This window comes from Dipodomys ordii, unplaced genomic scaffold, assembly GCF_000151885.1.
Source record: "Dipodomys ordii isolate 6190 unplaced genomic scaffold, Dord_2.0 Scaffold24, whole genome shotgun sequence".
In the NCBI taxonomy this organism is placed as follows: Eukaryota; Metazoa; Chordata; class Mammalia; order Rodentia; family Heteromyidae; genus Dipodomys; species Dipodomys ordii.
Genome location: NW_012267240.1, coordinates 10705046 through 10723683, shown reverse-complemented (window position 1 = coordinate 10723683; position 18638 = coordinate 10705046). Strand labels below are relative to the sequence as shown.

Below are 18638 nucleotides of genomic sequence, written 5' to 3'. Positions count from 1 at the left end.
GCCAGCCCGGAGCGGGGCGCTGACATCGCGCTGGGCTCGGAAAGGTCGCTTGGCCACGCCGTGCGGTCGGCCGACACCGGGGACGTGGCGGGCAGCCCGGCCGCCGGGAAACGGCGTCTGTCAGTCAGAAGCGCGGGCAAGGCAGTCAGGCGGCCGGCTCCGGCGGGAGCGCGGGGACCGTGAGGGCCGTGGGAGCGGGCGGCCGGACCCGACCGGCGCGCGGGCAGGGGGTGGGAGCGGGGCCTCCCTTCCTGGACCCTGGCCCCGGGGCCTACAAACAGCTGGAGAGCCAGCGCCGGCGCTGAAGCGGTGGAGGGGGCGAGGCTTCGCCTCAGCCTATCCCAGGTCTCGCTTCCGGTGACATCACGTCTCCTAGCAACCGCGGGGAGGGGGTGGGACCGGAAGTAGAAACGCTGGGTGCGCTCTCCACCACCACCACCACCACCACTACTGCCATCAGAGCCTCCCAAGGCTGATTTTAAGTTGGTCGCGAACGTGTAGGAGCTGCACGTGTATTTAAGCAGGTGAACAGACTTAAACAGTTACAGATGTCACGCATCTACCGCAGACATCCCCCTTACAAGGTTCCTCTCCAAATAGCTCCTGTCTTGCTCTCCTGCTACTTCACTCTGAAAGCATGCTTGAAACAATTTATTGAATATGGCTTCTGTTCCAAACATTTCATTATCCCATCAACAAAGATCGGAGGAACTGAACCGATGTCTAAAAGGGACAAATGGAGTGAATAGGATTTCTTTTTGAGAGAGAGAAATAAAAACAAAAGGAATTCAAGACAAAAGATATGCTTCTACTTATCAATTAAGATTCAGACACATATACAATAAAAGAGCTTGGTAGAGTTCCTGATCGTGAGCCAATGGTAGTTTCAGGAGAAATGTAGCTTAACCACGTTAGCGCACCACTAATAAGCCACCCCTCTTTCCCCCCTCCCCCATTGATGTTTGTTTTTAAAAACAATGGCTAACAACCTGGTCTTCCAAATAATGTCTCACCTCTAGGTTCTTATTGCTTCTGTTTCCTCTATTTTCTTTTTTTCTTCCACACTATTGTTCTTTGGTGTGAACTTTGTTTTTGCCTTCTCACATGTGTGAAGTAGTATTGAAGAAAAAGAGAACAACAACAACAAAAAACTTGTTCAAGTAACTCAAACAGAATGGTGAGACAAGGGACAAAGCGTGAATCAATGCAACAGCAAGACACTGTTGGAAATGAACTTTATAACTTGGGGGTGAGGAAAGAAGGGGGAGGGAACGTGGGAGAAAACAAGGGAGGGGGCAATAATGCTCAAAAACATACTCATTAACTTACATCATTGTAACCCCTCTGTACATTGCCCTTACAATAAAATTAAATTTAAATAACTCAAACTGAAAAAGAGAACAAAAAATATTTGTATAACTCAGACTAGTAGCCTAGTTTTGAAGTCTGGCCTCCTGTTTTCCCCTTTTTGGATCTGTCCAGTTACATCCAGTTAATTCAGCAATGATAAAGTTACTTTCATTCTTGTAATAAGAATATTTGAGCCTAGCACTGGTGGCTTACGTCCATAATCCTAGCTACTCAGAAAGCTGAGATCTGAGGACCATGATTCAAAACCAGCTGGGGCAGAAAGTTCCTAAGACTCTTATCTCCAGCTAACCAGTCACCAAAGAATTGAAACTGGGGCAGTGACTCAAGGTGATAGAGCACTATCCTTGAGCTAGCGCTTGACAGCACCTAGGCCCTGAGTTCAAGCCCCACAATCGACAAAAAAAGAAAGCATTTGATAAAGGTTAAAAAACATGACATAGGGTGATATTATCCAAAAAGACACATACTTTTTACCTAACTTATGTAACTGTAACCCCTTGTACATGACCTTTATAATAATAAAAAATTAAAAACACAAATCTGGAAGTAAAAAAATCCAACAAAACATGACCTAAAAGCAAATCTTAGGAATTATCATGGAATTTAAATATATTTTAAATAAAATCATAAATGAATGCAAACATATATTGCTTAAGTATATCTATATATCTATATATATATGTTTTGATACTGCAGAGCTTCTGTTTGGCAAAGGTCATAGCTAGCAAGATCAATAGAAAACCCAAGGATTGGGAGATCTTCACTAGCCATACAATGGACAAGGGTCTCATCTAAAATATACTTAGAACTCAAAAAAGTAAATCCCCCAACAACAAATCCTCAAAGAAACTACCACCCAATTAATAAGTGGGCGAAAGACTTAAAGAGAAACTTCTCTGAAAAGGAAATAAAAATAGCCAATAGACACATGAAGAAATGTTCAACTTCTCTAGCCATAAAAGAAATGCAAAACAAAATAACATTGAGATTCTACGTCGCCCCAGTTAGAATGGCTATAATCCAGAAAGCTAATAACAGATGCTGGAGGGGATGTGTCCAGAAGGGAACCCTACTGCATTGTTGTTGGGAGCGTAAATTTGTTCAACCACTTTGGAAAGCAGTATGGAGGTTCCTCAAAAGACTACACATAGAGAGCTTCCCTATGACCCAACAATCCCACTTTTGGGCATTTACCCAAATGATCACAAACAAGGCCATACTAAAGCTATCAGCACAACTATGTTTATCACAACATTATTCACCATAGCTAAGTTATGGAACCAACCCAGATGCACCTCAGTAAGTGAATAGATCAAGAAAATGTGGTATATATATATATATATATATATATATATATATATATATATATCTTATAATGCAATTCTATGCCTCCATCAGAAAGAATGACATCACTCCATTTGTTAGGAAATGGAAAGACCTAGGAAAATTGTATTACGTGAAGTAAGCCAGTCCCAAAGAAACATAGGTCCTATGGTTTCCCTTATCTGCAGTAAGTAGTATATATCTAGGACAAGCAGAAAAGCTACATATGACCATATAAGATGATGCTAAGTGAAATGAACCCCAAGATAGGGACACAAGAGGTTTTATCATTGTTGTTGTTGTTTTAAATGTACTATGTGATTTTTTTTGTTTCTCTTGTATGTTCTTACCCCATGGTATAACCCCTTGTTTTCACTGTATTTGATTCCAGTGCCCTGCATCTTGTATATACCTTTTTCTAATTTGGGGAGGGGAAGGGAAATAACAAAAAGCTGAAATAAGGATATAGGTTGCCCTTTCAGAGATACAAGAGCAGAATCTGCTAGGGCTGCTAGAAAAATATGGACCATGAGGCTTAAACAACAGATATTGCCCAAAGTTCTGAAACATTGGGAAAACCCAGATCAGGGTGACAGCATGCTCAGGTAATAGTTAGGACCTTCTTTTTGCACATGGCTGTCTTATAATATATTAACATGACCAAGGAAGAGTGGGGGATGCAAAGAGAAACACCTCATATCTCTTTTTATAAAGGGGCTGCACTCATAAGTTCATCTAACTCACCCACAAACATCCCACCACCAGATATTACAACATCAGAGCTTAGGGCTGCAACATATGAATATTGTAAGGAAACAAACATTCAATCTGCAGCAAGAGATGCTACCTTTTCTTTGTATCCTCAGCACTAAGGACAATGCAAAGCACATGATAGCACTCAGTGAGTTGAACCGAGTCCTGTAAACACTTCTCTACTATAGTTTTTAGTTTATCTTTTGATAAACTAATTTTCTTAGAATAAGAGTCATCTTTACCAAGTTGCTAAGTTAAGTTACATGAATAAATCATCAAAATAATATTAAAGTAACAAAAAGTGCTACTTTTATATGACATCATCCATCTTTTCTCTTTATTTGATCAATAGATAAATTCAGTATTTCATTTGAAATGGATCCCATATGGCCACAAATCTAGGAGTCTTACCTTGATCTTTTAGCAGACATTCTAGTACTTCACTGCTGATATCTATCCTGTTTTCCAGGAACGGCAGGGACTTTATCTAGAGGGATCCTATCCCCTTCTGATGGCAACCTGGTACAGAGTTGGAGACTGCATATTGTTATCCACATTCTTGAAATTTTGTCCTCCCTAGTTCTCATTATACCTGTTCATACTGAGATTTTCTTGCTGGTCCAAGTACTTGCAAAGACTATAGTTCATATTTAGAAACCTACTTTGGCATCTTCACATGGTTAGTTATTGTGCCACAAAGGACAGTGCAGTTGAATGAATCTTCTTTTGCTGAGGCTCGGATTAAGTAACCATGATAGCATTTACTGATTCTGGGCATGGACTCATCAAGCTTGATCTGAGCAGAAGACTTTACTTAGAAAAAGAGAAACCACTGTGTTGTGAATTGCAGATTGAAAAACTTAAAAGAATCCCCAAACATAAAACTAAGTTTTCTGTAGGACCTTTGCTGAGTTCTGTAGTGGAGAAAGGGACTGAGGCTCTGGACTTGATAGGCAAAATCATTCCTTCCCCCGCCCCCCCACACACATTCTACCACTATATATAGAACCTACTAACTCTACCCAGAAGAAAGAACCTGCCTAAGATACACAGAAACCCTTCCCATTCAAGATATTTACAATTATTTATGAAGTTGTATGACCAAGAAGGTAAAAGTTTAAGCTTAAAGCTTCTCAATGGAAGAATTGAGGGCAGAGGAAACAAACACCCTTCCTGTTCTTGAGGAAAAGTTCACAGAACTCATAAAAAACAGAATTAAATAAGGAATGGACCAAGTCTTTAAAACTGTAAGCAGTCTTTATCCAGTTCATCCCTGATTAGACAAAGGTAAGCAGACTTCCAGTCTTATCTATCTTCATTTCTGGAAGAAAATATTACCACCATCACCTACAGATTTTAATTTAAAAAATTATATGACATATGGTTTTTAAAAAGTCTGAGACATGAAAATATCAAGAAAATCTAGCCAATAACAAAAAGGGAAAATAGATAATAGAAGGCCAATAGGTAAACCTGATGTTAAACTTACGATCAATAGTCAAAGTTCTTTTAAGTCAGGAACTTAAAATAACTATTATAAAACAAAGCAATAGGTTATAAAATGGAAGAAAAAATGGATTTAAAGGTGAAGAATTTTGACAAAGATTTGGAATCCAGAAAAAAGGAATGGAAATATATTAAATTGAAAACTGAAATCCAGAACTGGATAGACAATTGTAACAGCAGACTGACCGTAGTGGAACAAAGAATTAGTGAGTTCTGGGACAGATCAAGAAAAAAAGATATCCACATTGAAGAACACGGGGAAAAAACTGGAAAGAACAGAACAGAGCTTAAAAGCAAAATGGACAAGGAATAAACCCATCATAGATGTGACTGGACTCCTAAAATATAAAAGATAGTGAAAGAGGCAGAAACAGTATTTGAAGAAATACTACCAAGAATTTTACAAAATAAGTTGTGAAAATAACTCAAAATGACTCATAAATCTAAATTGGAAGGGCTAAAAATATAAAAAGCTGCAAGAAAAAAAGCAAATCTTAGTGACTCAGCCAATGATTTCTTTTTTCTTTTTGTCTTTTTTTTGGTCGGTCGTTGGGCTTGAACTCTGGGCTTGGGCGCTGTCCCTGTGCTCTTCAGCTCAAGGTGAGCGCTCTACCGCTTGAGCCACAGCACCACTTCCAGTTTTCTAGTAGTTTATTGGTCTCATGGACTTTCCTGCCTGGGCTGGCTTTGAACTGTGATCCTCTTAGCCTCATGAGTAGCTAGGATTACAGGCGTGAGCCACCGGTGCCAGCTCAGCCAATGATTTCTTAGCTATGACACCAAATGCATAAATACTTGAAGAAGAAAAGTGGTGGACTACATAGAAATGGAAAACTTTTTTTTTTTTTTTGGTTGGTCATGGGACTTGAACTCTGGGCCTGGGCCCTGTCCCTCAGCTCTTCAGCTCAAAGCATGCGCTCTACTGCTTGAGCCACAGCGCCACTTCTGGTCTTCTAGTAGTTTATTGGACATAAGAGTCTCACGGACTTTCCTGCCCAGTCTGGCTTTGAACTGTGATTCTCAGATCTCAGCCTCCTGAGTAGCTAGGATTACAGACATGAGCCACCAGCACCCGGCAGAAATGGAAAAACTTTCAAGGTGACTAACAGAGACAAAGTGTCTCTGATCAATATGTCTTATATCCATAAAGGAACAACTAATTATACGGATAATTAGTGCTAATTTTTAAAAAAGAAATTAAAAACTATGCCAAGGAGCAGTGACTCACACCTGTAATGCTAGCTTCTCAGAAGACTGAGATATTGAGGATGATTGCAGGCCAATCTAGGCAGCAAAGTCTATTTCTGGAATAATGAACAAAAACCTGGACTAGAACCATGGATCAAGTGGTAGAGCTCTAACCATGCAAGCCAACCGAGCTCAGGAAGTGGCTCTGAGTAGAAAACTTTGTCCTGTAAGCAATACCATCATAAACTTTAAAGGCCATCAAGAGAATGTAAACATTCCAAACAAGACAACTACGAAGATCTTTGCAAGTGGTATACCTGATCAAAGACTTATATCCAAAATATTGTAAAGAATACTTATAGTTAAATAACAAAACAACTAGATTCATTTTTGAAAATTAAATAAGCATTTCTCCTAAGAAGATAGTCAAAAGGCCAATAGTCACACCTAAAATATACGCAATATCTTCAGTCATTAAATAAATGCAAATCAAAACAATGATGAGATGCCATTCAACATGCACTAAGGTAGCTGTAATAAAAAAAATACAAACAATAAAAGGTAATGTGAAGCCAAGGCACTGGGAGCTCATGCCTATAATTCTAGCTACTGAGGAAGCTGAGAGCTGAGGATCACATTTTGAAGGGAGCCCACTCAGGAAAGTCTGTGAGACTCTTATCTCCACTAAACTATTAAAAAAAAAAACCTGGAAGTGGAGTTGTGGTCTATGGTAGAGTGCTATCCTTGTGCAAAAAGAAGTTCAGGGACAGTTCTCAGGCCCTGAGTTCAAGCCCAGGCCTGGCACATAAATAAAGTAATGGTGAATATGTAGAGAAATTAGAAGCCTTAGACTTTGTCCATGGGAATACAGAATCATGTCAACAATTCAGTTTCTCAAAAAGGTGTACATGGAATTACTGGATGGCCCAATATTTGGACTTGCAGAGAAATAAAGACATATGGCCATACAAAACCTTACATGCAAATATTTATAACACTGTTATTCACAATGATCAGAAAAATTGGAAACAACTCAAATGCCCATCAACTGACCAATGAATAAATAAAATGTGATGTCCATACAATATGATTGTTATTATTATTCCCAGTGGTATTATTTATCATTTACCAATAAAAAGAAATGAAGTACAAAGACATATTGTTTAATACAGATAAAAATATGGCAAGTGAATGAAGGAAGTAATAAAGGTCACTAGTATACAATTCCATTTATATAAATGTCCAGAGACATTTTATATAGACAAACTTAGAAAGTGAGTTTGTGATTACTTAGAGCTGGTGGTAGGGAAAATTAGACTTACTACAAATGAATTTGAGTTCTATTTTAAAGGGTTTGGAAGTGTTTTAAAATGATTGTGGCAATGGTGTTGTAACTCTGACTATGCTAAAAAATGATTATACATTTTAAATAGGTGATGTGTGTATGTTAATTATATGGCACTAAAGCTGTTTACAGAAAGAGAAAGGAAAAGAAATCCACCCACACAAATACAGTAAGGCTTTCAAACCTCCACTAGGATAAATACACTAAAGTGTAATTGAATACACCACCATTAAACCCACTATACCTGAATACATCATAGTTACAGAAACAGTGTATCAAAGGCAATTAATTACATCAAGAGTGTTTGTAGCCTTAAACATGTTAAAGAAAGAAAACAGGAAATTTAATGAGCTCAGTTAATTGAAAGAATAACATAAACTAAACATAGAAAATGACATAAATAACCAGAGAATAAACCAAATGAAGATTTCCCTGGAGGCTTCTAACTGTATTTGAACATATTGCATACATAGGTGAGCTAGAATCCTATCAGCTCATTTATGGCTAATGAATTTCCCTTTTGGATTTCATAATTTACCAATTCTAGTGTTGATAAGGTTCAAAATGTGACTCTGATAGTTTGTGGCTGAGGTTTGAGGGGAGGAGTGAGAAGTCAGGGTGCTATGTGGGTGATGGGAAGAGTTCTGATCTCATTACATGAGAGCTTGAATATTATTATAAATGTTACTTTCCAGGGGGAATCAGAGAGTGTACTGGTGATTTAATAACCCATAGGAGGACTCTAAGAGGCTTAAATAAGCCATCTGGCATTCTAGCCTTTACTTTAGGGTAAGATAAAATTTAGCCATATCAAACAGAGTTGAATATAATACCTGTTAGAGTTAAACTCTAAAGTCTTCTTAAAATAACCATTAATGATTTGTTCATCCCCTGATTTAGAAATGTCTGGCTCTCATTAAATCTTGAAATGTTCTCATTAGTCTCTATAAGGCTGTTTCTCAAATACAGGGATGTATAATTCTAAGATATCATTGTTCTTTAATGAAACATTATATTTTCATTCAGTAATTTATTTATCCAAACACTATTCACAAACTTATATTGAGCTGACAAAGGTTAGAAAAATATTGTTTTGGGAAGGCACCTCCTTGGGAAATAATCCCTTTTGTGTTGCAGTATTGAATTTTAATCATGTGAAGGTCCTCATAAATAAATACAGATGTTCTTTGTGTTATAAATAATAAATATATTTCTTATGTGTTGACACTATGGTTTTCACTTCTCTGAATAATGTACTACTTACTCAAATAATCTCACAATGACTAAGAACACAGTTTCTAGACTTAGATTGATTAAATTTGAAGCCTGGCTCTACTACTTACTAGCTGGGTGATCTACATTTCAATTTCTATTCATTTCAATGTCTACATCTCTAAAATTAAAATAATACTATAAGACTACCAAAATTACAAGTTCCTGTTGGAAATAAATACTCCTGGTATATACTTGTTGCCATTTAACTATTACTCTCATTTTATAGGAAATCCATTTGTATGGCATTAAGGTTTCCCTAAAGAAATCTTACCAATTTATAAATACTTCGAGGTTGTCTTCAAAGGTATTTGTTCTCAAACTTGGGTTGTAATTGCCTGCTTCACCAGGAATTTAGCCAATCACTTACTTGCTCAGGATAATGATAGACAAGACTGTTTTTAACAAAATAATGACTGCTTCTAAGAGCTAGCTTGATTTTTTTTTTGTTTTTTCCAAGTAGATTTTTCCTGCTAAGTTCAGTTTTAGTTTAAACAGTAGCTCTTGAATTAAGAACTTGAACCCAAATGAACAAAAGAAAAGGAAAATTACTCACATTCCATTAGTAAGTGACGAAAGACCCAGGGTTGTTGTCATCTTATTCTAAAGTAGTTCTGTAGTTTCAGACAATCTTTTCTGCTTTTCACGGATTTTAGAATGCATCAAATAAAATCCACAGTAAAAGCTTCTTTCTGCTAACATCTCCTACAGTTCCAGGATTATCATTAATTTTCCAAAGATTTGTGGTAACTTGCTCGGATCAGTTTTTTTGAACCTTATTTATTTATTTTTCTCCTTTAGCCAACCCAGCCATTTTCTCCTGCCAGCTACTCCCTTCAGCTCAAAGCACAGCAATTCTATTTTCCTTATGTACAAAGGCTCTAATTAGTCTGCAAAAGAAAATCTTAACAGAGCTCTTCATCACCTATTCTTTCAGGCTGAACAAGTTGGTTTTGGCACTCTGCTGTCAAACCCTAATATTGTTTGTGATGTCAAATTGGAACACAAAGAAAAGCAATACAAAGTCGCTGTTCATCTCAATCAGCAAACCCTAACGAAAGCATGGGATTATGTATAGAAATTCCGTGCCTCAGAAATGCTTATTATTAAATTTACCAAAAAGAGGGCAGCATTCTTTATCATTCTAAATTAGCTACATGATCAACATGGAAAAAAATGAGAATGGACTAAGGAAAACTTAGCCTTAAATGGTAAAATATGGACATTTTTACTTTGCTGTTCTAAATATGTTATAGTATGCTCATTTTACCATGCTGCATAACCCAGTTGCATCTCTCTCCACCTCCAGTATATAACATTTTGTTATTTTTGCTTATCAGAAAGGATCTGGCGTCAAGACTCCATAATTAAAGTTTTATAACTTAAAAAAAAACAAATAAAAGTAATAATAATTTCACCACCAGGGGGCAAACCACATTTCTATAGGCAAGGGATATTTTTAAACATTCCAAAGGAATTTTCTGGTGTGAACATAGTTTACTATTGTTACAACCTCAATAGCTTTAAATTAAGAGACACAGGCTCTAATTTGAACTTTTAAACGTAAAGAACAATCATATTTATAAAGGAGAAAATTAGACATGTTACTATGACAATTAGACATTTACTGCCACTTTCAATTGCTTGAAAGGATTGTATTTTATTATTTTTTACTGATATACTTATGATCTCATACCCAAGAGGTTGAAGCAGAAGGATCACGAGTTCAAGGTCAACCTGGGCTACATAGTGAGACCCTGTTTCAATTCACTCCATCCACCACAAAATGAAAAGTTCCCCCATCTTTTTCTTTCATAAATTCACAGATGAGGAAGAAAATGTAGAATTGAACTTTTGAAATATTAATTTACTCTTTGTCTGTGGTGGACTTTACATTTTTTAAGAAGGAATATCTTTTGATGAATGGTTTCCTAAGATGATGTTGTTTTTGTTGTTTTTCATAGTTCTTTATTTAATAGGATTAGCTCCTATACTTAGGTCTTTACCTCCTAAAATCAGACTCACTGCTTTGTTTTGATTAATGCTTTGCCATTTATTAATTTCATAACTATGAGATGAGACAAAATGATAAGCATATCAAATCACAAATTATCCTTTTTGTCTTGATACCAGTGAATTTACTTGGCAAAGGACTATAGTCACAAGTAGATGGAAAGCGTTATTCTCATGGTAAACAATTAGTAAGAGGCAATGATAAGAATTACTTTGGTGAAATGTTTGGTTCAACATGTACAATTCCAAGAAATCTGGATTATATTTGATTTGTATCTTACTGAAGATAGTAATAAAAGAAGCCAAGCTGAGAGTTTTAAAATGAAGGATCTGTGGTAGAAGAGGAACAACCACTTTTTTTTCTTCCTTTTGGCTTACTTTCTTTCTCCTCTTCCTGCCTGAGTGCTGCCTAGAGCACATTCCCCCGAATAGAGTAGGCTGATGCCAGTTTTCCATTAGGACTGGAAGAGAATGAAGCGACCACAGGGTTCTGGCAAAATCCACTCTTGGTGCTTTCCATTTATCGCTCCCCTCAAACCTAGTCACTATCTCCACTGTCAGTAACTGAGCATCAGGGTTACAAACAGGAGCTGCAGAATTGAGGCATATACCACTAGATGCTCATCTAATGAACATGTGCATCCAGATGAGTTCATATTGAAATAAAAATTGAAAGCAAAAATAAGGAGAAAAAAAGTTGCAAAGATCAGTGTTCAGGATTTATTTAGCAGCATCTCTAAACATTAGGGATGGAAAGAAATTTAGAGATAATAGTTCCCTCCCCCCATGGCTGATTTGCTTATATATATATATATATATATATGTATATATGTATATATGTATATATGTATATATGTATATATGTATATATTTGTATTCATATAAATGTATATCTATGAAAGGATAGAATAAAGTATGTCCTTGACCTGTTGCTCATCCACAGTCTCTTCAAAAGCTAAACTTGTCTCTGTGATACTATTTTTCTGTCTTAAACACATATTCCAACTTTTCCAATCTTCTCCACCTTTGACATAAACCAGCCTCAGCCAAGCAGTCAGCCCCACACAGCCCTCCAAAGATGAACTCTGACTGTATTTGCCTAGGAACAAATTTTCTGATCTTTTGGTGACAGCAAGTGGTTGTCAGTAAAATGCAATCCAGCATTTCCTTTAAAATGTAACACACTATAGCATCTCTTTAAAGCAATGAAAATATGTTAACAATGAGTGAAAAGAAGTTAAGACTGTAGAGAAAGTCATCTGAGGAAATGCTCATTTGCAAGTATTTTCAAGGTTACATAATTTTTTTTTCCTCAAAAATGATAGGTGTCACTAATGAACACTCCTCAGGACTCTTAAAAACTTGTTAAAAACTGGGCATTGGTGGCTCATGCTTGTAATCCTAGCTACTCAGGAGGCTGATATCTGAGGACCATGGTTCAAAGTCAGCCCAGGCAGAAAACTCAATGAGAGTCTTATCTCTAGTAAACTCTAAAAAAAAACTTTTAAAAGCTGGAAGTGGAGCTGAGCTCAAACCTAGGACTGGCACTGTGTGTGTGTGTGTGTGTGTGTGTGTGTGTGTGTGTGTGTGTGTGTGTGTGTGTATACATATATATTACCCTTTTTGCTATTTTATATTTATTGGGATATCATTTTTCATCCTTTTTTAAAGTCATGGTTACCTTTAGTTCTTTGAGTGTATTTTAAGTAATTCACCAAGCAAACAACATTTTGTTTACCATGGGAATTTCCTCATATGCAGATTTTACTGCTAAATTTTGTATTGATCATACTTTCTTGGGTTTTTGCATTTCTCTTAACTTTTGGTTAAAAATTGGAAGTTTTAAATGGGCGTATTTAGAAATCAAATTTTCCTTTAATTCTCAATGATTGTTGTTGCTATTAGATGTTACTGTTGCTATTTTCTTTTTAGTGAGTTTCCTGAATCAGTTATCTAAAGTGTGTGCGTGTGTGTGTGTGTGTGTGTGTGTGTGTGTGTGTTGTGTACACTGTCATCTCTGATAGGTTATCTTAGAGGGCAGTTAATTATTAGAAAATTTCTCCAGTACTTGGATCTAATAAGCCTACTGGCCTTTGCTGAAGGATTTGTGTGCGTGCTAGGACATGCTTTCAACATCCAGGCAGACAAGTATAATAATTTTATCTTAACCATCACAGTTAGAACTTTCCAAAACTCTAGCTTTGGGGAGGAGTCTAACAGCCCAGACTATCTTGGAATTCACTATGTAGCTCAAACTGGTCTCAGACTTTCAAATCTTCCTGCCTTCTCCACTTAAGTGCTGCAATTGTAGGCATGTACATTATGCCTGCCTTGGTTAACATATCAAATCGGTGGTTTGTCCCAGCTGTTATCACGACTTCAGGCTGTTGTGATATATAATAATTATCAGCAATTGTTTTCTACAAATACTGTTGGGGAAAATATACCCTGAGCTTGTATTTGGGTCAAATAAAGACCAGTTTTATAAGTAGAATTTTCCAGGGTCCTGCTAGACAGATTATCTAATCACAGTTATCTGAGAATACAGTTGTGGAAGAATTTCATAAGTCTATCTATTCTAGTGGTTGTTAGACTTTTGTGCATTCTACCATGATTGCAGGTCACTTAATTTTCCAAGCTACTCTGGAGCTAGAGAGAGGAGGAGGGACATGAGGTAAGTTAAAATGCCACCAAATTCAGTGTTCTTACTAGAATTTCCCTTTTTGTATTGAATAAATATTCGAAGTTTTGCAAGCCTCTGTTCATTTCCTGAGTTCTGAAATGTTGATTTTGACAAATTTCTTGCTGCTTTAATGGAAGAATGAATTTTCAGAGGTCCTCACTTTGCCATTCCTAAATTCCCCCCATTTTTATGAATATCTTTTTGCCTTTTCATTTTATATAATTATGGATTATGTTAATCACAAGAAATAACAAAAGAGATCCCATATACAATTTCTTTCAATGAAAGAAGCAGCTAGCATTATTGTAATATAACATATTTTCTCTGTGTGTGTGTGTGTGTGTGTGTGTGTGTGTGCACGCGCTAGTACTGGAGCTTGAATTCATGGCCTGGGTGCTGTCCTTTAGCTTTTTTGCTCAAGTTTGGCACCTACCACTTAAGCCACAGCACCAATTGCAGCATTTTTTATGGTTACTTGCAGATAAAGGAATGTTATGGACTTTTTTGTGCAGGCTGACTTGAAACTGTGATGTTCAGATCTCAGCCTCCTGATCGTGTATAGCTAAGATCATGTCATTGGTACCTGGCTGGAATACAATATCTTAACCAGAAAATCCATAATGCTCCAATCCACTTAACTTATTCAGATTTTTACCAGATTTCCATGCATTCATGTGCTTATGTGTATGTAGTTCTATGCAGAGATTTGTGTGGTAAACACTGCAGGTAAGATAAAACAGTTCTATTACAAGGATCCTCATGCTAATCTTTTATAGTCATAGTGATCTTCCACCTGCAACTGTTACCATTAATACCTGCATTCATGAATCTGTTCTCCATGTCTTCAAGTTTGTCATTTCAAGAGTATATAATTTAGGGAGAAATCATTTGTCCTTTGTCCTTAAAAAGAAACAAAGGACTAAATACATACCACCATATAGATGACCTTGAAAACATGTTATGTGGAAGGAACCAATCAAAAGGGACCACATACCAGCTCTTGCGCCTTTATAGACTGTCCAGAATGGACAGAAGTTGATTAGTAGTTGAGTCAAACAGGGTGGTTTGTGGGAGACTGGGGGGGTGTTCTTTTTGGAGAAATGAAAATGTTTTGAGATTGATGGTAGCAATAGCTATGCAACCCTGAATATACTAACAACCATTAAATTGGATACTTTGAGTAATTATATGGCTATGAACTATAGCTCAAAGAATGCTAATATAAATATTATCATATAGAATGCAATCCTTTCCTATGATTTCGAAACAAGTTTGGTCCCAAAGAAAATATCTTATATCAGAAATAGTCCACATGTTGCTGGCCACCAGTTGTGACTCACACCTATAATTCTAACTTACTCAGGAGGTGGAGCTCTGAGGATTGAGATTTGAAGCCAGCCCAAGAAAATAAATCATCAAGATGCTTATCTCCAATTAACCAGCAAAAAGCTGGGCCAAAAGGTATGGCTCATGGGGTAGAGTCCTAGCCATAAGCAAAAAAGCCAAGCAACAGTGTGAGGCCCTGAGTTCAAGTACAGGGCATTTTGTTGTTAATGGGGCTTGAACTCAGGGCCCCGCCTCTGTTCCTGAGCCTCTTTGTGCTTAAGGCTAGTGCTACTTCTGTTTTTTGAGTGGTTTATTGGAGATTTAAAAAAAAAATCTTATGGGGACTTTTCTGCCTAGGCTGGCTTTGAACCATGATCTTTAGATCTCAACCTCCGGAGTAGCTAGGATTACCAGCATGAGCCACCAACATCCAGCTTGGTACAGGGCTTTTTGTATGTTCTAGTACCAGCACAAAAGAGAAAAAGACAGAAAGAAAGACAGAACAAGATAGAAAAAGAGATAGAGACACAGAGATAGAGACAGAAATAGTAGATAATTGTAATATACCCCAGAGAAACTTTTATATAAGATATCACAGTTGAGTATGACCAGAGGTCCCTAGTCATAAAACAGGAAAGAATCTGTTCTCATTCTCAGAGACATCCACATACTAGAACAATTCAGGGAATAAAGGGAGCTCTTTTCATGTTTATGCTACAGATGAGATTTTTTAACTCTCCAAATGAGATAGATGAAAAGGAGCTGTTTTAGCTCAACTGAGATAAGATGAATCTTTATTGGAAGAAAAAGCCAACAACAATGATAGCAATACACACACACACACACACACACACACACACACACACACACACACACATGCATGCATGCACAGCCCCAGCTGCTTCTAGATTCACAGACAAAAACTATACCTCAATGCCAGGAGTGGTAACTTATATATGTAATCCTGACTAATCAGGGAATTGAGATCTGAGGATCACAGGTTGAAGAAAGTTCAGAAAGAAAAAAAAAAGCTTGTGAGACTCTTATTTTCAATTAACCACCAAAAAGCCAGAAGTGGTAGAACATCAGCCTCGAGTGAAAAAGCTAAGCACCCAGGCCTTGTGTTCAAGACCCAGTCCCAGTACCAAAGAGGGAGGAGGAGAAACCACAATCCTGTATCTCAAGAGAGCCTTTCTGTTCTTGGTGCAGAGACAGAACACATTCTATGTGGTTCTTACCTTGTTTTCTGTTTCCTTATTTCCTTCCACACTAGTGCATAACAGAGCTTTCTTGAGGAAGAACCATGTTTTTAGTCTTTATTTACATGATTCTTTTCTGGTGGAGACCAAGTAGCTCATTCGACTATGGAATGTCATCCCTCCTCCAGAGTTACGATTATTCCTCCCTGGCATGCGGTAGATGTAAACTTGTGATTGTAATTAGGATCTAGAAATCTGTGGGCCAATAGTTTCAAAGCTAAGAATTTAAGAACTTAATTTTTTTTAAAAAAAGAGATCCCAAGCTGTAACATCTGTGTGTGTGTGTGTGTGTGTGTGTGTGTGTGTGTGTGTGTATTGGGTTTTGTTTTCAGTTGCTCAGCTTGCTTGTTCAATTGGTGCTTTACTATGTGAGCCTCCAGCCTAGCTTCTTGATAGCTGTTTTGGAAATGAAGTCTCATAGACTTTTCTACCCAGGCTTTTCTGGATCTCAGCCTCCTGAATAGCTATGATTGTTGGCATGAGCCACCAGTGCCCAGTTGCCCTTACTCTTCACAAAGTCATTTTATACTTCCATGTTGCTGGATACAGCAAGTATTTACAATCTCATCCTATTGTCCCAATAGTTCTGGGCTCAGCCCTGTAGTCAGTATGAGTTTTCAGAGCATCAAAGGCTTTCTTCTTTGCTTACATTTGCTTTCCCATGGCTCTGTAAGCTTTGCTAACCTCCAGACTTACCCAGGGCTGAATCTTAGGGGCAAGTTTCAGCATCCAGATTCTTGTTTTCCTTGTCATATGTGGTCAGGGCCCTGATCCTTGACTAGTGATGATGAAATCTCAGTAGTACTTAAATGACTATGAGATCCTTGTCAGCTCCCACCCTCTGAAGAATTGAAAGTACTGGTTGCTGTGCCCAATGTTTGGGTAATAGGAGTGTATTTGCCAATTGCATCCCATAGCCCAAGAACTCTCTTGCCCAAGGCTCTCTCTGTTCAGAGCAATGGATATGAGTTACATCACTGTACAAAGTAGAGGTGATCTGACCTCCTTGAGGAGTAGAGGGTAGGTAGGGAGCAGCAGGGTAGCTGATGTTGGAAGTGGGGGAGGAAGAGAAGAGTCATGAGGTGCACTCTAGAAGCATGCCTTGTCAGCATTCTTCTTCTCAAACTTTTGTTTAAGCTCAGACACCAGTGTAGACTGGATGGGGTTTCCCAAGTCCTTGGGTTTGGGTGACTGCTGGGGTGGCTTTGGGGCAAGGGATCCAGAGACTGTAGGCACAGTCCAGTGTGCAGCTGTGCTGGGTGCCATTCTAGGGGCTGGTGGAAGAGCTGGAGCCTTGGGAGGTGGTGAGCTTCTTGCACTGTTGTTGCAGTTCTCGGTGGGCAGATCTTCTTTGAGAATGAACTTGGTAGCAGTCTTAGCCCTCCTGAACTTGAGCCACTCAACGCGGACTGTGCGGGGTGCAGGACTTGGCCTTCTTCGGAGCACACGATGCACGGGTAGGACTTTGTTGGACTTCTTGTTATGCCAGAAAGTTGCAGTGGAGATGAGGACAGTTTTGGCCACCACAACAGCCATGATGCCGGCCAGCACACCCACAGCCTTCATGGGGTTGTCTTTGGTCTCTATCAGGAAGGCAGCCATGGAGTCTCGGGACAGTGTCTGGAAGATAGAACCACATCCTGCATTCAGCTGTTCTCTCCTGCTACCCAAGAGGCCAGAATGGAGATAGGAGTTTCCTCCAGTTCCAGGAACCCCTTTGAGCTAAGCTTTGTGGAATTTGTTTATGTATGTATGTACGTACGTATGTATGTATGTTTATATGTATGTATGTATAGATGTATTCATTCATTTAGTATTGGTGTTGGGGCTTGAACTCAGGGCCTTGAGCTGTGTGGCTCGGGAATTTTTGCACATGGCTGGCACTCTACCACCTGATCCATATCTTCAAATTCAGGATTTCGCTAGTTAATTGAAGGTAAGAATCTCTTGGATTTGTTTGCCTTGGCTGGTTTTCAACCTCTATCCTCAGATCTCAGCCTCTTGAGTAGCTAGGCTCATAAGAGTGAGCCAATGGTACCTGCCTAACTATAGACTTCAATGGCACCTGCCTAACTATAGACTTCTTCTTCTTCTTCTTTTTTTTTTTTTTTGCTGGTTGTAGGGCCTGAACTCTGGGCGGGGCACTGTTCCTCAGCTCTTCAGCTCAAGACTAGAACTCTACCACTTGAGCCACAGAACCACTTCTGGCTTTTTCTGCTTATGTGGTGCTGAGGAATCGAACCCAGGGCCTCATGCATGCAAGGCAAGCACTCTACCAGCCCCACTACAGACTTCTTTACAGAAAAAAATATATGCAGAGGTAGGATGTCGCAAATAATCCTCACAGAAGTGGGGACTATTTTTTTTCCCTGCTAAAAGCTATTTGAATATAGCATCAGTTGAGAGCCATGCAAAATTATCCATACAGGCAGATGAGTCACCAGCAACTGACCAGAAGCATACATGTCCAACCTATTGAGTCCAGTAATTCTGCAGCCTGCAGTCTGGGTATTTCCCATTACAAGTAGAACAACCTTTTTTAGATTAAACACTTCTGCTTTAAGATGGTAACCGAGGAGTGAATTTGATAAAAAGTCTT

The 18638-nt window shown here is 38.3% G+C and overlaps 1 protein-coding gene across 1 annotated transcript in view; it reads right to left on the bottom strand.

Moving 5' to 3' along the window:
* Dnajc1 (DnaJ (Hsp40) homolog, subfamily C, member 1) overlaps window positions 1-3878 on the bottom strand; it is a 158972-nt gene extending 155094 nt beyond the window's left edge. Inside the window, exons 1-2 of the mRNA XM_013014598.1 lie at window positions 3859-3878; window positions 3-504 (exon numbers count right to left, since the gene is read on the bottom strand). Of these exons, the coding sequence (XP_012870052.1) occupies window positions 3-504; window positions 3859-3878 (522 nt within the window). The remainder of the gene's footprint in view (window positions 1-2; window positions 505-3858) is intronic.
* Window positions 3879-18638: the final 14760 nt, after the last annotated feature.